General features: G+C 30.7%; 1 protein-coding gene across 1 annotated transcript; it reads right to left on the bottom strand.

The window, feature by feature from the left end:
• Positions 1-5,056: 5,056 nt before the first annotated feature.
• Positions 5,057-12,998, bottom strand: LOC110613496 (pleiotropic drug resistance protein 1). Its single transcript, XM_021754653.2, has 24 exons — positions 12,346-12,998; positions 11,935-12,055; positions 11,761-11,849; positions 11,582-11,666; positions 11,311-11,470; positions 11,116-11,192; positions 10,703-10,756; positions 10,532-10,622; positions 10,136-10,437; positions 9,751-10,032; positions 9,340-9,656; positions 9,076-9,236; positions 8,884-8,987; positions 8,641-8,797; positions 8,445-8,561; positions 8,242-8,357; positions 7,809-8,141; positions 7,224-7,514; positions 7,062-7,145; positions 6,818-6,951; positions 6,350-6,577; positions 6,078-6,249; positions 5,750-6,004; positions 5,057-5,577 (listed from the first exon to the last, which is right to left on the bottom strand). The coding sequence occupies exons 1-24, from the start codon at positions 12,672-12,674 to the stop codon at positions 5,320-5,322; spliced, it is 4,317 nt and encodes a 1,438-aa protein (XP_021610345.1). The 5' UTR covers positions 12,675-12,998; the 3' UTR covers positions 5,057-5,319.
• Positions 12,999-17,176: the final 4,178 nt, after the last annotated feature.

The following is a 17,176-nucleotide window of genomic DNA, read 5'->3' as shown; positions in this document are numbered from 1 at the left end:
AGTGATGAGCCGGCAACAACTATGGGATAAGGGAAGAGAGAGATCAACTTAAGGGATGGGAGGGAAAAAAAAAGAGAAGAGAAAGGGCAGAAGAGAAAATAATGATAAGAGTGTTTTTAAAATTATATTTTATTTCTTTTATTAGGTTTAGATAATTAACTTAACATAATTTTTCGATCAGAAAACTTTAAATTTGAATGGAATTATAATTGAAGGATTGAAATATTGAATTTTAAAAATAGATATATAAATTTATTAATTATACTATATCTTAACTTTTTATTTTATTTTTTTTATTTTTTTATTTTTTTTTTTACTTTGCAACAAAGAATTAATGCAGATCTTAAATAACAAAGCAATAATGTCTCAAAGCATGAAATCACAAGAATACGGAATAACAAAAGATTAACAATGTAGTCCAAGTCTCTCAATCCACAATACAACTAAAACTTCACTTGATCTTCAACTAGAAAAAAGGTTTCAGCCTCTCATGGCTGAAACAAAAAAAAAAGAATAAAAATTTAGTCCATATTATCATACTGTTCTTGATGTTTATTTACATATTTTCTACCTAATTTTGTGGTTTTAATCATATTTTGTAAATATTAGCTGTAAAGAGACATTCTGGAGAAAATGCTTTTAAAACTGCCAAAAAGTGCCAAATATGGAAAGTTTCAGAAAATGAAAGTTTTTATATATGGAAAGTTCCAAATAAGGAAAGTTCTAAATAAGGAAAGTTTTCATATATGGAAAGTGACAAATAATGAAAGTTTTCATATATGGAAAGTCCAAATAAGAAAAATTTTCATATATGGAAAGTGTCAAATAAGGAAAGAGTCAGAAAGCACAGTCAGCAAACTGTCCGAAATTCGAACTGCAGAATCTTTCCTGCCTTATTTAGAACATGAAGCCAAATAAAGAAAGTTTTCAAATAAGGCAAGTTTTCAGAAAAAAAAAAGTCTTCAAATGAGGAAAGTGCAGAAGCAAAAGCAAATAAGGAAAGCTCAGTCAGAAAATTATTTGAAATTCAAATTGCAGATCTTTCTTTCCTTGTTTAAAGATGTGCACACACTGCAGCAGTCATATCTTCCTATTTAAGCAGCAAGATCTTATGAAGACACACTTGCCACTTCTGCGTTCAGCATTCAAAATTCAAACGAAGGCTCCACCTAAAAAGAAAAGACTGACAGATTCACTTTCCATTCATGCACATCAAGCCGCGCGCACCTATTTGCCTTCTGCAATACAATCCGCGCACCACTCCCTATTCAAGAAGGAGATCTCAATGCACTTGGCCTTTATTCAGTCCAGATTCAAGATTCAAAAGAGGCTCCATCTAAATAGGAAGTTTGGACAGCACATATTGCCTATTCAGAAGCAAGCCGCGCACGCCTACCTCTTCTGCAAGCTCAATCCGCGCACATCCTTCCTATTCAAGAGTGCCACACGTTCCACCTTCCTTCTGAAGACTTGGGCACGCCTCCTTCCTCTATTGGCAGCCTTGAATCACTCTTCCTTCCTTTTCAAGCACAAGGTACGCTCCTTTCCTATTCTGAAAGCAATCTGCGCGCCAACTCCCTTCTGAAACCTTGCAGTCCGATTCTTTCCTCTTCTGCAACAACTTGGGCAGCAAGTTGAGCATGGGCAGCACCTTGGGCAGCCTCTACACTAATTAGGAAGCAAGGTCAGTATCTAAACTTATTTAGGAAGCACAATCTGCGCCTCCTTCCCTTTTTGAGACCAAACTGCGAGTACCAACTTCCTTCCGCAGAGCATTCGCGCACAGCCTTTCTTCTGAAGCCGAAAAACGCGATTCTTTCCTTTTCAGACACAATTTGGGCAGCAAATACCTCTTGGACAGTAAGTATGACCTAGGGCAACACTTTTCAACTATAAAATGACACATAAGGAGTCTCCCCATACTCTTTACACTCCCCCTTGGGAGACACCTACGGGATTCACATCTCTTCTTCTACCTTTCTTCTTTTATTTTATTTTTATTTTTGTTTCAGCCATGAGAGGCTGAAATCTTTCTTTCTAATTGAAGATGAAGTGAAGCTTTAGTTGTTTTGTGGATTGAGAGACTTGATCAAACATTGTTTATCTTTTGATTGTTCAATATTGATGCAATTTCATACTTGATTTCAATATTGCTTTGTTGTTTGGATCTACATTGATTCTTGATTGCAAGGTAATTAATATTTGTTAGTTTGGATAATTTTGAATCCGTAATTGCTTAGATTGTTCAAACACAAGAACACTTGGTGCACAACCAAGGAAAGTGCATGATTTAGTGTTATCAACATACATTTGGGTAGCTAGAATTGGTTCTCTCTATTTCTTAATGCGATTGACTATTGTAAAAGGCTTAAGGCTCAAAGACGTTCTTTGACAACTTGTTAATTAGTAATTAATTGGAGGACGTTCCCTAATTGATTTAATCATAAGGACAGATAATGGTGGTGAAAAACTTCTTCAAACTCCATGGCCAATTTATTGAATCAAACAAAGGAATATAAGAGTCAATGATCAATCCCATCAACTAAAGTGAATCTAATTCTTCAACTAAAGTGAATCTAATTCTTCAACTAGAGTTTTTCTCATATTTGTTTTCTCTTTATTTTATTATTTGCTTTATTTTATTGTTTTCATCTTTGGTTTAATTGAATTACTCTCAAAACCCCCCCATTTTACTTTACTTGCACTTAGTTTTATTTTTATTTTATTTTCAATTTATTTATTTGGTTTTGATAAAGAAAATAAGTAAGTATCAATTTCCTGTGGATACGATCTTTTCACCACTATCTACAATATTTATATCGTTGATAACTGAATTGATTATTTTTAACCGGTTTCGACAACCGTTCTGTCAAAATTGGCGCCGTTACCGGGGAATTGATCTAACTTATTTATTTTTCTTTCAGAACTTTATCTGTATTGCGAAGAACACCCTATCGCAGATCTGAAGAATAAAAAATTAAATAGATAAAAAAAAAAGTAATTTTTCATTTCGTAAAAATTGACTTAACATGCTATAAAATGCGATTGATTAACTTTCTTTTATATTAAAGTTTTTTTTTTTTTATCACGCATTCATTTGTCATTAATCAAATTTATCCACCTACCGTAGCGAATTGAAAATTAATGTTAATTTTCAATTCTAATTATTTCAGTAAAGTAAAATTACTGTATATACATATATAGAAGAAAAAACCCAAACCCTCAGAATCAAGAACTAAGTTTAAGTAGAAGGTCGGAAGAAAATTTACGGGCATCAAATATTACAAGTTAAATTAATTTTAACTCCATTTGTCACAAAAAATATTTTTTAAGAAAAATTTTCTATATTTTTTGACGTTTGAAAATATTTTTTTAAAAATATTTTTCATATCGCTTGATGTTTGATACACTAAAAAATTTAATAAATAAAAAATATTAAAAAAAAAAATTCAACCACGTTTAAAAAAATAACTTTTATTTTAAAAAAAATTATTTTTCAAGGATCTTATTAAAATTTTTATATATAAATTTATTAATAAATTTTATTTTTAAATTAAAATTAAATAATAAAAAATAAATTATCTTGTTGAAAAATATTATTTTTTATAAAAAATATTTTTTATATTTTTCAAATACAAATTATTTTTACAAACAAAAGGACACTTACTCAAAATAATAAAATATTATATATGAGTTTTTAAGTTTTTTTTTTCCTTAAATGAGTAGTTTAAATTATTACGCATAAAACCATTCTTTGGTTTTGATTCATGTTTAAGATTTTTAAAATTTTAAATAATTTAACCCATTGTATATTTATTTATTTTTCTAAATCTAAATAATCTATTAAATAATTTAATAATTACTTATAAAATATTTTTTAATTTATTTTTTTTAAATTTAAATAATTTAATATATAATTTCAATCATAATTATTATGTCTTAATAATAAAAAAAATAATGTAAACAAATAAATTAAGTAGTAAGTGAATAATTTATCTTAAAAATATTTTAAAAAGAAAAAAAAAAGAATGTAAGAAGTTGAAGTCTTAACAATTAAAAGTAAATTTTTGAGATTGAAAAAAAAATAGAGGAGCTATAAAAATAGTATTGAATTAAAATTTTATTAATTGAAAAATTATGTTTCTAAATTTTTAGAAAATTTATATTATTTAAGTTATTTGTCAACTAAATCATTAACTTATTTATTTTACTTATCAGAGAAATTAAATAATATTTAAATTTATGGATATTAAATAATATGAAATAATTAAAATAAATATTCAAGTTGGTTTAATGAATTTTTTTTATAAAAAATAAAAAAATTTGATTTTATAAAATATAAAAAAGTTTTAATTTTAATAATAAAATAATTTTATCTTATATTTTAACAAATTACTCGTTATGAGAAAATGAATATGAAACGAAATTAAATATATTATGTATGAATGATAATAAAATTCTAATTTTTTAATAAAGAAATATACGTATAAATATTATAAGTTACGTAGCACATAAAAATATTTCTTTTAATAATTGAATATTAATAAACATAATAATTTTTTTAAAAAATATATTTATTTAATGATTAAAGGATTAAAAACATTTTATTTAAAAATAAATAAAAAAAATATTAGTATTTTTTTTATAAAGGAAAATATACAAAACGTAATATAGCTTATTATTTTTGTATGAATATAAATGTAGTTAATGAATTTAAATTTCCAAAGTCATAATTAATAATAAATTAATAAATTTTTAACTTAAATTAATAAATATACAAATAGTCTCTCAAATTCACTCGCTTTATTAATAAAAATAAATAAATTTTTACTATACATAATTAAAAAATGAAAATTCTTGGGCCGTCACGGCTCGCTTAGGCCCTGATTCCGCCCCTGATAATGATTCTAGTTGTATTAAAAATTTACGTATATTTTTTATATCAAATTAATTATTTTTTAATAAATTAGATTTAATTAAATTTAAACTCTGAAATTTCATAATAAAAAAATAATTTTAATATTAATAAATTAAAGCCGTATAATAGGAAAATGTAGATAAATAAATAGCATAGTATTGATATGGGTATTGAAATCTTTTTAGAGAGAAGTTGAGCATATACAACTTCAATCTAATAAGAATCCATCAAATCACCTTATTTGAATTGATTTTACAAATTAACATTTTTGTAAAGTTTTCTTCTTCTATTCAAATATATATAAATTTTTTTAAAATACAATAGAAAAATAAAAAATTTCTTGGGTCCTGGTGTCACTTGCCTGAGAAGGTTTCCTTGAAAATAATTCAGAAGAACAATCTTCATCGCCTCTGGAAATTGAAGGATCTGATGGAGATACCAAAAATAAAAGCAAAAAGAACAACAATCCCAACAATGACACAAGCAGTTACTCCCACAAAGTCATGTTTGTAACCATAATATTCTCTTATGAAATCTTCAACTGTCTGACCATTGGCAAGAACATCTTTAACATCTCCAAATTGGGATGCAATTAATCCATACAATGTCCATGCTACTGGACATATCCAGAAGTACCACCTCCACCACACAGGCATTCTCTGTAAATGAAGGAAAATTAAAAAAATATATCAGCGAATCAGGCTACACATACAATAGAAAGAGAAGTTGTTTCTGTGTCTGGTCTAGTAGAATGTATTGCATTATGATGTTCATGCTTAATAGTAATGATGTTTTAAATTATTAAGATTTCAGGGAAGTGAAAATGCTTACGGTTCGGGGGAGTATAAAGCCTGCAAAGATGTTCCACATTCCATAAAATGCAGAGGAAACTATGGCAGCAATGTGGTGGTTTGGCGTAACGGCGACAGTCATCATACCGTATAAGGTGAAGTAGAGTAATGTGAAATACATGAAGAATAAGTACCAGAAGAACTTAGCAATAGTCCATTCAAATCCCATCATTGCATATGTTATAGTTCCATAGAAGATGGCTTGTGCAAAAACATATGGAAGCTCAACAAGGACCTGCAACAGAAGAGGAAGTATATGAAACATTCTGCAGGATGAGAATTTTCTTTTCTTTACTTTTCTTAATTACCTGTGCATAAGCATAGGGCATAGCTGAATACATTCCAGCAGCTCTCTCTCTATAGAAGACAGTTCTTTCAATTGCCACAACTGGCTGGACAGATGAAGCATTTTGCACCCCAAGAAAGAGAACTGCTGCATACATTGCTCCAGCAGCATTAAAAAGATCTTGCTGCTTTTTCCTGAAGTTCATGAAATGGGAATAATCAGATACTAAAGCAGCAGCATCATACCATTTTACTGTGAATTGATAAACGGTTCTAGAACCAGTGTGTCACTTACAACTTAGAGCCAATCTTCCAGAACATTGTCCCGAACATCAAAGCGATAAAGGTTGTGAACAAAAATCTTACTGCAGTATATGGTGGATTCCGCCAGTATGACAAACGCTGCTTCCATATACAAGCTATACATTGGGTTAAAAATGACTGTGAGTACTGTGTAGGGAAATAGAGGTCCTTTGAACCAGGAGCAGGTGTGCTTAATTCCATTATCATTGCTTTGTTTCTCCTGAAAAGCGAAACCGATACCAGAGGAAATTTTAAGAAAACTTTAGCTGTATCTGTCATATTTGAACATATTCCCAGGTAGGAAAAACTTGACTAGACTGGGTCTACATGGATCCATAGTGTAAGTGCATGGGTTCCATGTGATTCCCACTCTCATTTTACACCGCCGGTCTACATGGACCTGGTCTAGGCAAGAATTTCCTCAGAGCAGAAATGCTATCAATTATCAGCACAAAGATACCTGTACAATTCTGAATTCTTGTAAATGGCAGCAAAGTCAACATTCAGAGCTAATTCTTGTGCATAACTGGTAATGTCTAACATCCAAGTTGCTGGATTATAACCATCTGTAATTTTACTGACTCCTTCAATTCCCTGGAGAAAGAGAATGACAAATGATTAAAATCTATGTGTTCTTAGTAGAGGTTCTTCAGAAATGGACTAAATATTCCTTTTCTCCCCCTGTCAATCAACATGTAATATACCTCAAAATATTTGATTAAATGGCAAGAATGTCTACCCAATGGCCCCACATATATTTCTTCTCCTCCTCTCTTCATCAGGAATAGCTGCAATGCCATGATGAATACATCAAGTTAACATTTTGTATAGAACTCACCATAAAGCTATAATTTTTAAAATATTACCTCATCAAAAGCATCAAATATGTCAATGCTTGGCTGATGGATGGTGCACACAACAGTTCGTCCTGTATCCACAGTGTTTCTAACTGTTCTCATCACAATTGCAGCAGCTCTTGCATCTAGCCCTGAAGTTGGCTCATCCATGAATATTATAGAGGGGTTTGCAACTAGCTCAACTGCTATTGTCAACCGCTTTCTCTGCTCTGTAGAAAGACCACTCACACCTGGTAATCCAACTAGTGCTTGTCGTAATGGATTTAGTTCAACAAGCTCCATCACTTCATCAACAAACATCTGCAACAAAATTGAGATATAATTTAGAAATGAGATAAACTCAACGTTTCTGCTGTAGTTCAACTAAGATCAATATCAAATTTACAAGCATTCTCAGATAGACTGAAATGGTTACTTCAAGCTTTGACGAAAAGTATTTGCTATAAGGTAGATAGAAATGCTATTGGAACTGTTACGCAAATGCAAATTAATTGAAGAACTTGCTTAGACAGCAGACGAGTTAAAAATGAGCAAGAACACAGTATGAACAAAATTCAGAAATACACTATCTGGAAATGAAAAACAGGAGTCTACCTTTCTGGTCTTAGAGTCAACTTCAGGGGGTAGACGAAGCCAAGCTGAGTAGACCAAGGATTCATAGACTGTAACATGTGGAGAGTGGATGTCATTTTGCTCACAGTATCCTGATATTCTGGCAAAGGTTTCTTGCTTCTTTGGAAACCCAGAAATTGTGATGTTCCCCTCAATATATCCACCAGTTTTCCTACCAGCCAGCACATCCATCAGAGTGGTTTTACCGGCCCCACTGACACCCATTAAAGCTGTGAGAACACCTGGCCTGAAGGCACCACTCACACCCTTCAATAGCACCAATTTGTCTTCAAGGACTCCCTGACTTTTCATTTCCTGATCCATTAACAAAATCAGTCCTGTCAGTATCATTCTTGTGACCAAGTCATTAGTCACATTGGACGGTGATACTTTAATGTTACTAAGATTTTAATACCTGTGGCATATCAACTGAGTAGACAACATTGTCAAAGGCAACGGAATGTGGTTCAAATGGAAGAACCATTCCTTTCTTCTTGTTATGGTTGACCTGTCTAATTTCTTCACCAGCACCTGCATATTGAATTGAAAGTAACTACTATCTCCTAGGTGCTTAACAGGACTTAAGCTGAAATGTGCATTATCACTGAGTTGTGTTACCTGTGCTTGATTTGTGACTACTTCCATTGTTTGTTAACAGAATATCTCCTCCATCTTCATCATCTGGATCATTACTTTGGGAATCTTCAGTTATAACAGCCTGAGGTTTCTCAAATGCTGCCAAACATTATTTGCAAGATATTAGCATAAGCTTTCATTTAAGAAAACATGAACTTGAGAAGATAATGACACTCACGGTCAAGGAAAGTGAGAGCAAGAGCGAAACAGATGTTGAATACTATTATGAATCCAGCCGATGCACCTGCCCCTAACCAATACCAATATGCATCAGGGAAGAAACCACGGCCTTTCATTACTTGAACTCCCAACGATTCTGTCGAGTTCGGTGGAATCTGTAATTTTTTAAACTAAAGTTAGATGCTCTTGGTGATTGAGAGGCAAATAAGTTCACAAGAAATGCAAAGTTCAAGAAATTTACATGGCTCCAGCTTTTTCCAAGAAACTCATTAGCTACTATTGCGTTCTGCCCATACATCAATGGTGACATCCAGTAACCCCATATCCACCATTTCTTTATCTCATCTGAGAAGTTAACAAAGAAAAAACAGAAAGTCATTCAATTTTTCTGAGAAAATATTAGTCTCTAATATATAACTAAATACTAATATACCTCGTGATAGTACAAAGCCACCGAGTGCGAAAAGTGTAAGTAGTGAAAATGATCCAAAGGTGTTGGCAACAATCACATTCCTTCCAGTTGCAGCAATACATCGAAATAGTGCAGAAGCCATCTGGTTAACAAGTAACAGGACAAAGTAATGCTTGAAGAACCTGCAAATATTACCATGTTGTCTCAGCTAAATCAAAGCAAAATGCATCACAAGATTTTAGTCAGAAAAAGGTCTTTCTTATTTCCACCTCTTTTCTTGCTTACCGTGTAACATTCGGATCAAATCCAACAACGTAGTAGGTCAAGAAAACCCAAACAGCAACTTCTACAAATGTCACAGGAATTTTAAGAATCCATGTGGGAATAGAATATGCCCATGCAGGATAAAATAGGAGTTCTCTTTGCTTGTAGAACACTGGAAGTTTGGCAATGGTCATGGATAGCTCTGCCATACCATTGAACATGACCATGATAACAGTGAAGAACAAAGCACCCAAATATACTCCTCCATCCATAATATTGTCTCGGTGCATCTCAGTCCTCAAGAAGAGTGTCATCATAATGATTGCCATAAATGTAAGCTAGTGGTAGAAAAAAAAAAGATAAAATGTTACAGTGCATGCAATTTTTTATAACAGAAAATATAATGTAAATGTAAACGAAGTTGATAATCACTTGGGTGAGCTTGAAGATGTAGACAAATGAATTTCTCTTCATTAGCAAGTACTCCCTTGACATGCAGGCTTTAAGCAGCTCCATTTTTCCAACTCCAAACTTTTTGGTTGACAAAGCAGCAGGATGGCTCTTGGTTTTATCAAATGGAGTTGAAAGCTCATCTCCAATTCTACGCCCCACATCATATGATTGGAATGCCTCAGCAAATTCCTGAACTGTGACAAAACTATAAGGTTGATCTCTACGTGCCCAATACTGCTTCTGATCTTTCCTTGATGTCACCTGCAATTGATTCATTATTCACAGATTATGCAACTTCACATACAAGGCCATTCCAAAGACCATATTGTGAAAATGAGTGAAAAAATAGTCGTGAATTCATTACTTCCTGTAAGAAGTCAGCCACGCCTTTTCTTTCAGGACACTTGAAGCCCATATATTCAAAAAAACCAAGAACTTGTTCACGGGGACCTTGGTACACAATCTGGCCGTCTGACAACAAAATAATATCATCAAAGAGGTCATAAGTCTCTGGAGCTGGCTGGAGGAGGGATATGACAGCAGTTCCATTAAGAATATGAATGGATTGCTTCAGCGAGTTCACAATTTGATAAGTTGTTGAGCTGTCCAAGCCAGTAGATATCTCATCCATAAATAGTGCTTTTGCGGGTCCAACCAACATTTCACCTTCAATTTGATTATTTAAAGTTTTAATATGCATAGTTGAAAATGCAAATATAAATTGCTTAGTTTCAGCTATATAAAATAGAGAAGGACTTACCTGTCGTGACACGCTTCCTTTGTCCTCCAGAGATACCCCTTATCATTTCATTTCCTACCAAAGTATCTGCACAGATTTCCAATCCTAATATCTGCAAATTTAAGAGAAAATATAAGTAAAAAAAATCAAAGTACATTGCATTAGCAGTTTCATATTTTGTGATGACAGTACCTTTAAAATGTAATCGGTGACCACACTAGTCTCCTGACCTTCTGTTGCTGCAGCCTGTCAAACAAGAGATGTTAGAAAGTGAAAACTAATTTCCATAAATGCAGCTCAATCATCTTTGGTGAGAATAAAATGGGTAATCATAAGGTATTCTTATTCAACATGAACAAAAACAACTTGAGTTGGTCTTTTTTGTTTATGTTCAATAAGAATACCATAAAAATCTTAATTGATACAGCAAGAAAGAAGAGGAAAGCACATGTACAATATGGTTGCAGTATTTAAGCCATTATAACATCTGTCTGAAAAATATTCTCCTGAAACAGGATCTTCTGTCCTCATATCAGAATAAGGTATATTTTGTGGCTCTGCAGATTAATTTTGTCGCTATTGATATATATATTTTTTCCTCTCACCTTCATGAAGACATCAATATCAGGGTCAGGCTTAATATTTGCATCTTTCTCTCTTCTAGACAGCTCTGCTAACAGCTCTGCAAATTGCAAAAATTTTAACTGCTAATCATGCCGAAGTTTATCTGAGTCACCCCGGTACCTCATCAAAATTTTGTTAAGAAAGAATAGGAATAGAGTTTAATCCAGTAATCTAACCATGTTGAGTTCCAACTCCTTGGCATCTGGCAGAAAATGCCAAAGTTTCTCTTACGGTCATTTCTCCTATATGAACATCATGTTGACTTATATAGGCAGCGGTTCTCTGGGGTATGAATTCATCCATCCCATGGCCATTGTAGGTTACAGTACCAGAAAACTGCATGAAAAATTTATCGACTTCAGTTAAAGATGAAAATCAACAAGAAAAATGAAAAACAACCACTAAAATGGTCATGAAAGGAATGAAACAACAAGAGTAGGTTACCACCTTTAGATTGGGATCAAGCTTTCCAGCCAGTGCTAATAAAAGTGTGGTCTTTCCTGAACTTGGAGGACCCAAAAGCAAAGTCATTCTGCAAAATATGCACACTAAAAGGATTAGAAATGCCTATGAAACATTTTAAATTAAGAAAGCCTAAGCAATTGTCCAGATCGTGCACATCTCACCTTGATGGCTTGATGACTCCACTAACATCCTTAAGGATGGTCAATGGTCTCTTTCTACTGGGAAGGACATGAAGATAATTCAAGAATCCCTTTAAAAATAAAAAAGAACTTATAAGAGAAGCACTTTACAAATAGAACCAACAAATTTCACCGCTAACAAGCTAAAGTGGCTACCTCAAGCATATGAACGGAGAAGTTAATGAATGAGGGCAAAGCACTGCTTCCTACATAAGCATCTGCTTCAATATTTAGATGCTCAAATCGAACTTCTATTGTTGGAATCTCAATACCAACTCTGCAACACAAGGCAACAAGAAAAATTGTTACAGACAATGCAAGGACTATATTCTTTTTATTTTCATTTTTATTTCCTTGAACAGATACAACATGCATGAGAACAGAAACCAAAAACAGATCTCGTTACTCCCTCTGACAAAAAGAAGATACAAATCCACAGCTATTAAGAAAATCCCAGAAACGAGAGTTGACAAGAAAGCTTATATGTTATCAGTTTGTTCCATTTTGTTTCTTTCTAACATTTTTACAGCAACCAAGAAGACTATGAAAACCAATAAAAATCCTTACCTATCAATACGATTTTTGAGCTTCAACAAGAACTTCTCATTATCCTCTTCAGCAACTTTAACCAACCTCTCAAGCAAAGTTTTCCTTTCTTGAAATCCAAGATTGTCTACATCGATCTCATTAACGGCACCTTTAGAAGCACTAAGAAATATACCTTTCCTCAAACGATCATATGTGGGTAGTTTCTCAAGTGCAGCCCATTTTAGAGCTTCCTCATCGTCTTCTTCTCGAGAAGATCTCGTAAAAACATCAGAAGGATTGTTTCTCCATGTAGAAAAGCTCCCTCTTCTTAAGCTACTACTAGCTCTATAGAGGTCAGCACTCTCCATTTATGATGGAATAGTGCTTGAAAATCAAGAAAAGCTAAAACCCAGAAATTGTTTTGCAGTAATCTTTGTTGCTTGACAATGGATGAGCTGAGTTCTTGAGATGAGGAGCAAGAAATTGAAGGAGCAACGTGTTAATGGTGTATAATATTATTCTCGGAGAAAAGAAAATGAGCAGGAGAAAACAGCCAAACGAGTATTTAAGGAAAACATGTGGCCCTTTGAAGTCATGAACTGTCAAAACGTTCGCATTCTCTATGAATCTTTGGGAAAGGAAATTGAACAACAAATTATAATATTTTAGAGGGAAATGATAAGCTTCATTGATGCTTCCCGGAGCTCCCTGGATTATCTCACAAGTATGCCATACGCATATTATTAAGGGAAAATTACTTTTAAAGTCCTTAAAGTATGTCATATATTTAAAGGGCATTTATATTTTATAAATAGGTTATTTAAAATTGAAACAAAAGTTTTAAAAATGTATATATTTTTTGACCTCTCAACTCTAATAAACAGATCATTTTTGTACATGCATGTCACGATGATAATGAAAGTGTTTGGTCGGCTGACGAAGCGGTTCCCATGTTGTTGACCAAATTTGGATTTCAATCAAGAATGCCATATGGATTTTTTTTCCGTACAAAAAATCAGAAATTGATAGCGACAACTTATTCGCTAATATTCCGTTCTATTTCATTTTACACAATTTAGTAATTTAATATTTTACGCTTAATTTAAAATAATTAAAATTATTTAATAATTTCATACTAATTATTATATACGATTTCAATTTACTATAATTCATCGATGTCCCAACTAGATTTCCGTTGCATTAACTAATTATCATTACAAATCCAAATGAGTATTATAACTTAATTTCACTTGAATGATAAATTTTCAAAACTATACTAAGAAAAATATACCTTCAGTTATCTCTAGCTCATTAATTATCTGCAGGCGAGTGTGCCTCCATCGAATTCCAAAAAAAAAAAAATTACAACCAATTAGATAGATTTTTATATTAATGAATATGGGGCATGGCATGGGCAGTGATATGTGGTGGCATAGTTTGACCAAAGTATACAATAATTAATTTTTTTATAAAAATAAAATTGAGAATTAAATTAAAACATCTTAATATTTAATTAAATATAATAATTGTGGAATTAAGGGCGTATGCAATTAATTTAGTGAATTTGGATTGTGTTTAAGTTTTAAATCCCCACAGAATCTGGATCGCCATGTGGCGCCTTTTTTTATATTCCTGATTTAAAATCCTTACTCTCTCCACGTAATCCGGAGCCTCCGATCACCATGTGCCTGTGCGCTGTTCCACCTTCGTTTCATTGTTTTTTTTTTTTTTTTGAAAAATTACCACATGATATCTGTATTATAAAAAATTTATTAATTAATCTTTAATTAATTATAGCTATTAACTACTATAAAAAAATTTTTAAATTTCTAAATTTCTTTTAAAAAAAACTTTTTTCTATACTGTTATTTTTCTGCCAGTTGCCTAACCCTTAACCTTTTTTATTATTTTTTTTTCCCAAAAAAATAAAGTTCTAGGTGAACTTCCTAAAACTACAGCCATAATAATATATAATTTAAAAATTAAACATATGTTTCATAATTAAAAATTATTAAAATATGTATTAACCATGTATTTTATAACCATTTGATTTTTTTTATTATTGTAAATAAACATTTTTTAAATCACTATTTTTTTAGTTATTCCATAGTTTTAATTTAGAAAAAAAATATTGTTGTGCATTTCAAAAAACTTTTGAAAAAATCTAATCATAAGAACAATTTAATTAAGTTTTAAAAACTAAAAACTAGTTCTTCATTTAATTTAAAATTATTATTTTTTATTTTTGTTAAATTTTTTTTTATAATTTTCATAAATAATAAAATTATTTTCATATAATTTTATTAATTTATAAAATTTTAGACTGGGGTCAATAAAATATAATGTGCAATATAATGTACATGATCAAAATTTATTTTTTCAATGATTTATTAATTTATTTTAATTGTTATAATTATTATGATTTTATAAGTTTAATTATTATTTTTTAAATTAAATATTTCAATCGGTATAGGGATGTGAAGGTATATTTATATTTTTTTATTTAATTATAATTAAAATTATATTTCAAAAAATAATTATATTACTATTAAATTATAATTATTAACTATATATTTTTTTAAAAAAAAAATAAGTACTAACTAGTGAGAGATAAAAGAGAAATATTTTAAATAAAAATTATTATTAATAAAATACAGTCGATAATAGAGTTATTTAATTGCACGCTGTAATGAAAGGGATCTGTTTAATTTACTCAATTTATTAGTAAATTTTAATAGTTATATTTAAAATTTTTCATTATTATATTTTTTTATATATAAATTTTATTATTATTATATTAAATATTAGATTTTATTTATTTATACAGAATCTTTATCATGTTAATATTTTGGATTCGTGGGTCCTGCTTTTCTTATTGCGCTTGTCGGTTTCTTGCCTAGTTTTTAGCCAGGAAAAACGTGATCTCAACCGTCAATTGTTCGGAAATAAATATTTATAAATTTATTTATATAAATTGTAATAAAATTATCAAAATATAAAAATTAATTTTCACTTTAAGTCTTTTCTCTTTTTTTAGAATAATTAATTTTTTTTAATGTAGTAAAATATTTTTTATTTATTATTTTTTTTAGTATTTCAAACACCATAAATAGTGAAGGAATAAATAGAGTCTAAATGTTAATTTCATAATATTATTGATTATTATTACTACGCTTTTTATTTTATAATGTTTATCTATATTTTTTTAATTGTTTAAAAATTATCATTTTTTGCATATTATAAAATATATAAATTAATTATTATAATTTTATTTTATTTTTAAAAAAATTTCTTAAAATTTTTAATATTTAATAAAATTTAATTAAAAAAATTAAAATGAATGAAAATTATAAGATAAAATGAATATTTAAAAAACAAAAAAGCATCTAGAAGCACGTTGAGGCCTTCTAGAAGGCAGGAAAGGGACGGCAGTTACTTGATAAATAAAGAGTCATTTTGGTTTGACTTTTTAGTTTTTGCTCTCCTTTTGACAAGTCTCTACTACGTTCCCACCAATTAAGATGCTACGAATAAATTAATATTTAATGTACAGTTTCATGCATGTTTAAACTTATTATTTTAATTATTTTCAAAATTTTTATCGTTTATTTTTTTTTCTTACATATTTTTATTGTGCATTTATGAAGGTTGTCTTTAGAATTTATTATAGGGTTTTTATGTATTTCAGAGATCGTACATCTACTAGCTTCTGCTTCCATAGACCATGCATTAGCCATAAATTTCATGATGTCTCCTCTCTTCAGAATTTATTTCATGATCGAAAGTTTATTAAGGCTCAAAAATATCCATAAGTTTGATAGGGTGAAAACAATTAAGGAGTTTGTAAAATCTAGAAAATATTTAGAAGATAGTCGAATTAAAAAAATAATCGGAAACTTATAAGGTTGGATAATATTCGAAAGTTTGATAAGATTAAAAAAGCCAAAACATTCATAATGACTAAAAAAATATTTAAAAACTCGCTAAGGGTAGAAAAATATTCAAAAATTTATTAGGATCATAAAAATTTAAAGAGCTCATCAGGACTAATAAAATATTTAAAAATTCGTCAGGATTGAAAAATTACACGTAAATCCGTTAGAGTTGTAAAAGGTTAAGAAGTCCATGAGAGTTGTAAAAAGATAAGGTGTTTGCAAAAAATAAAGAATGTCGAAATCTCGTTAGGGCTAGTCAAAGCAAAAAAATACTTAAAAGTACGTCATGACCGAAAAATGCTTAAAAACTTGATAATGCTGGAAAAGACTAAGGGGCTCATAAGGTTAGAGTATGCCCGGATGATTCCTACGATTAGAGAGAATCTGAAAACCTATCAAAGTATTATTATATCACTCGGATCAATTTTTGACAAATGAGATCTTAGACCTGACTGGTCGATAGGGCAAATAAGAAGAAAGTAAGAATATTGTGCGCTCAGTCTGAACAAATAAACCACATGATTCAGATTATGAGAACAATTGTCACCTTTAAATCTGAAAAATTAAAAATCAATGAGGAGATTTTTGATGTTATATAAGACTCGCTTTAAAATAGACAATGAACTGTCACTATAAAATATGGTCACGTGACTAGGATATGACAAATCTGTACATAGTCCCACCCGTAGAAAAGAATATCCACGCTTCAGGATAGATCAGTCTCAGGTCGGACAGACTCGCTCTCTAAACTTTAAGGCAAAATTTCATAAAAAGGATACCGTTAACAATTATAATTCAGCAGATTCCCTTTACGCCTTCAATCACGGGATTCTCGACTAATTAGCCAGTACGAATTCTTTACCCACGCGCCGGCTACATTATTATTAGATTATTAGAAAATATTATATTTATCTCCACATTCTTACAATATAGAA

This window comes from Manihot esculenta, chromosome 4 (genome assembly GCF_001659605.2).
Source record: "Manihot esculenta cultivar AM560-2 chromosome 4, M.esculenta_v8, whole genome shotgun sequence".
NCBI lineage: Eukaryota > Viridiplantae > Streptophyta > Magnoliopsida > Malpighiales > Euphorbiaceae > Manihot > Manihot esculenta.
The sequence above is the reverse complement of the archived record's forward strand: the minus strand, read 5'-3'. Positions and strand labels throughout refer to the sequence as shown.

Bases quoted from the DNA above. Each gene is read 5' to 3' on its own strand.
- LOC110613496 (XM_021754653.2), bottom strand. From the start codon at position 12,674: ATGGAGAGTGCTGACCTCTATAGAGCTAGTAGTAGCTTAAGAAGAGGG. The intron at 9,237-9,339 runs GTAAGCAAGAAA...TAATATTTGCAG, and splicing joins TTTGATCCGAATGTTACACG to GTTCTTCAAGCATTACTTTG. The intron at 6,578-6,817 runs GTATCTTTGTGC...TTCGCTTTTCAG, and splicing joins AAGAATTCAGAATTGTACAG to GAGAAACAAAGCAATGATAA.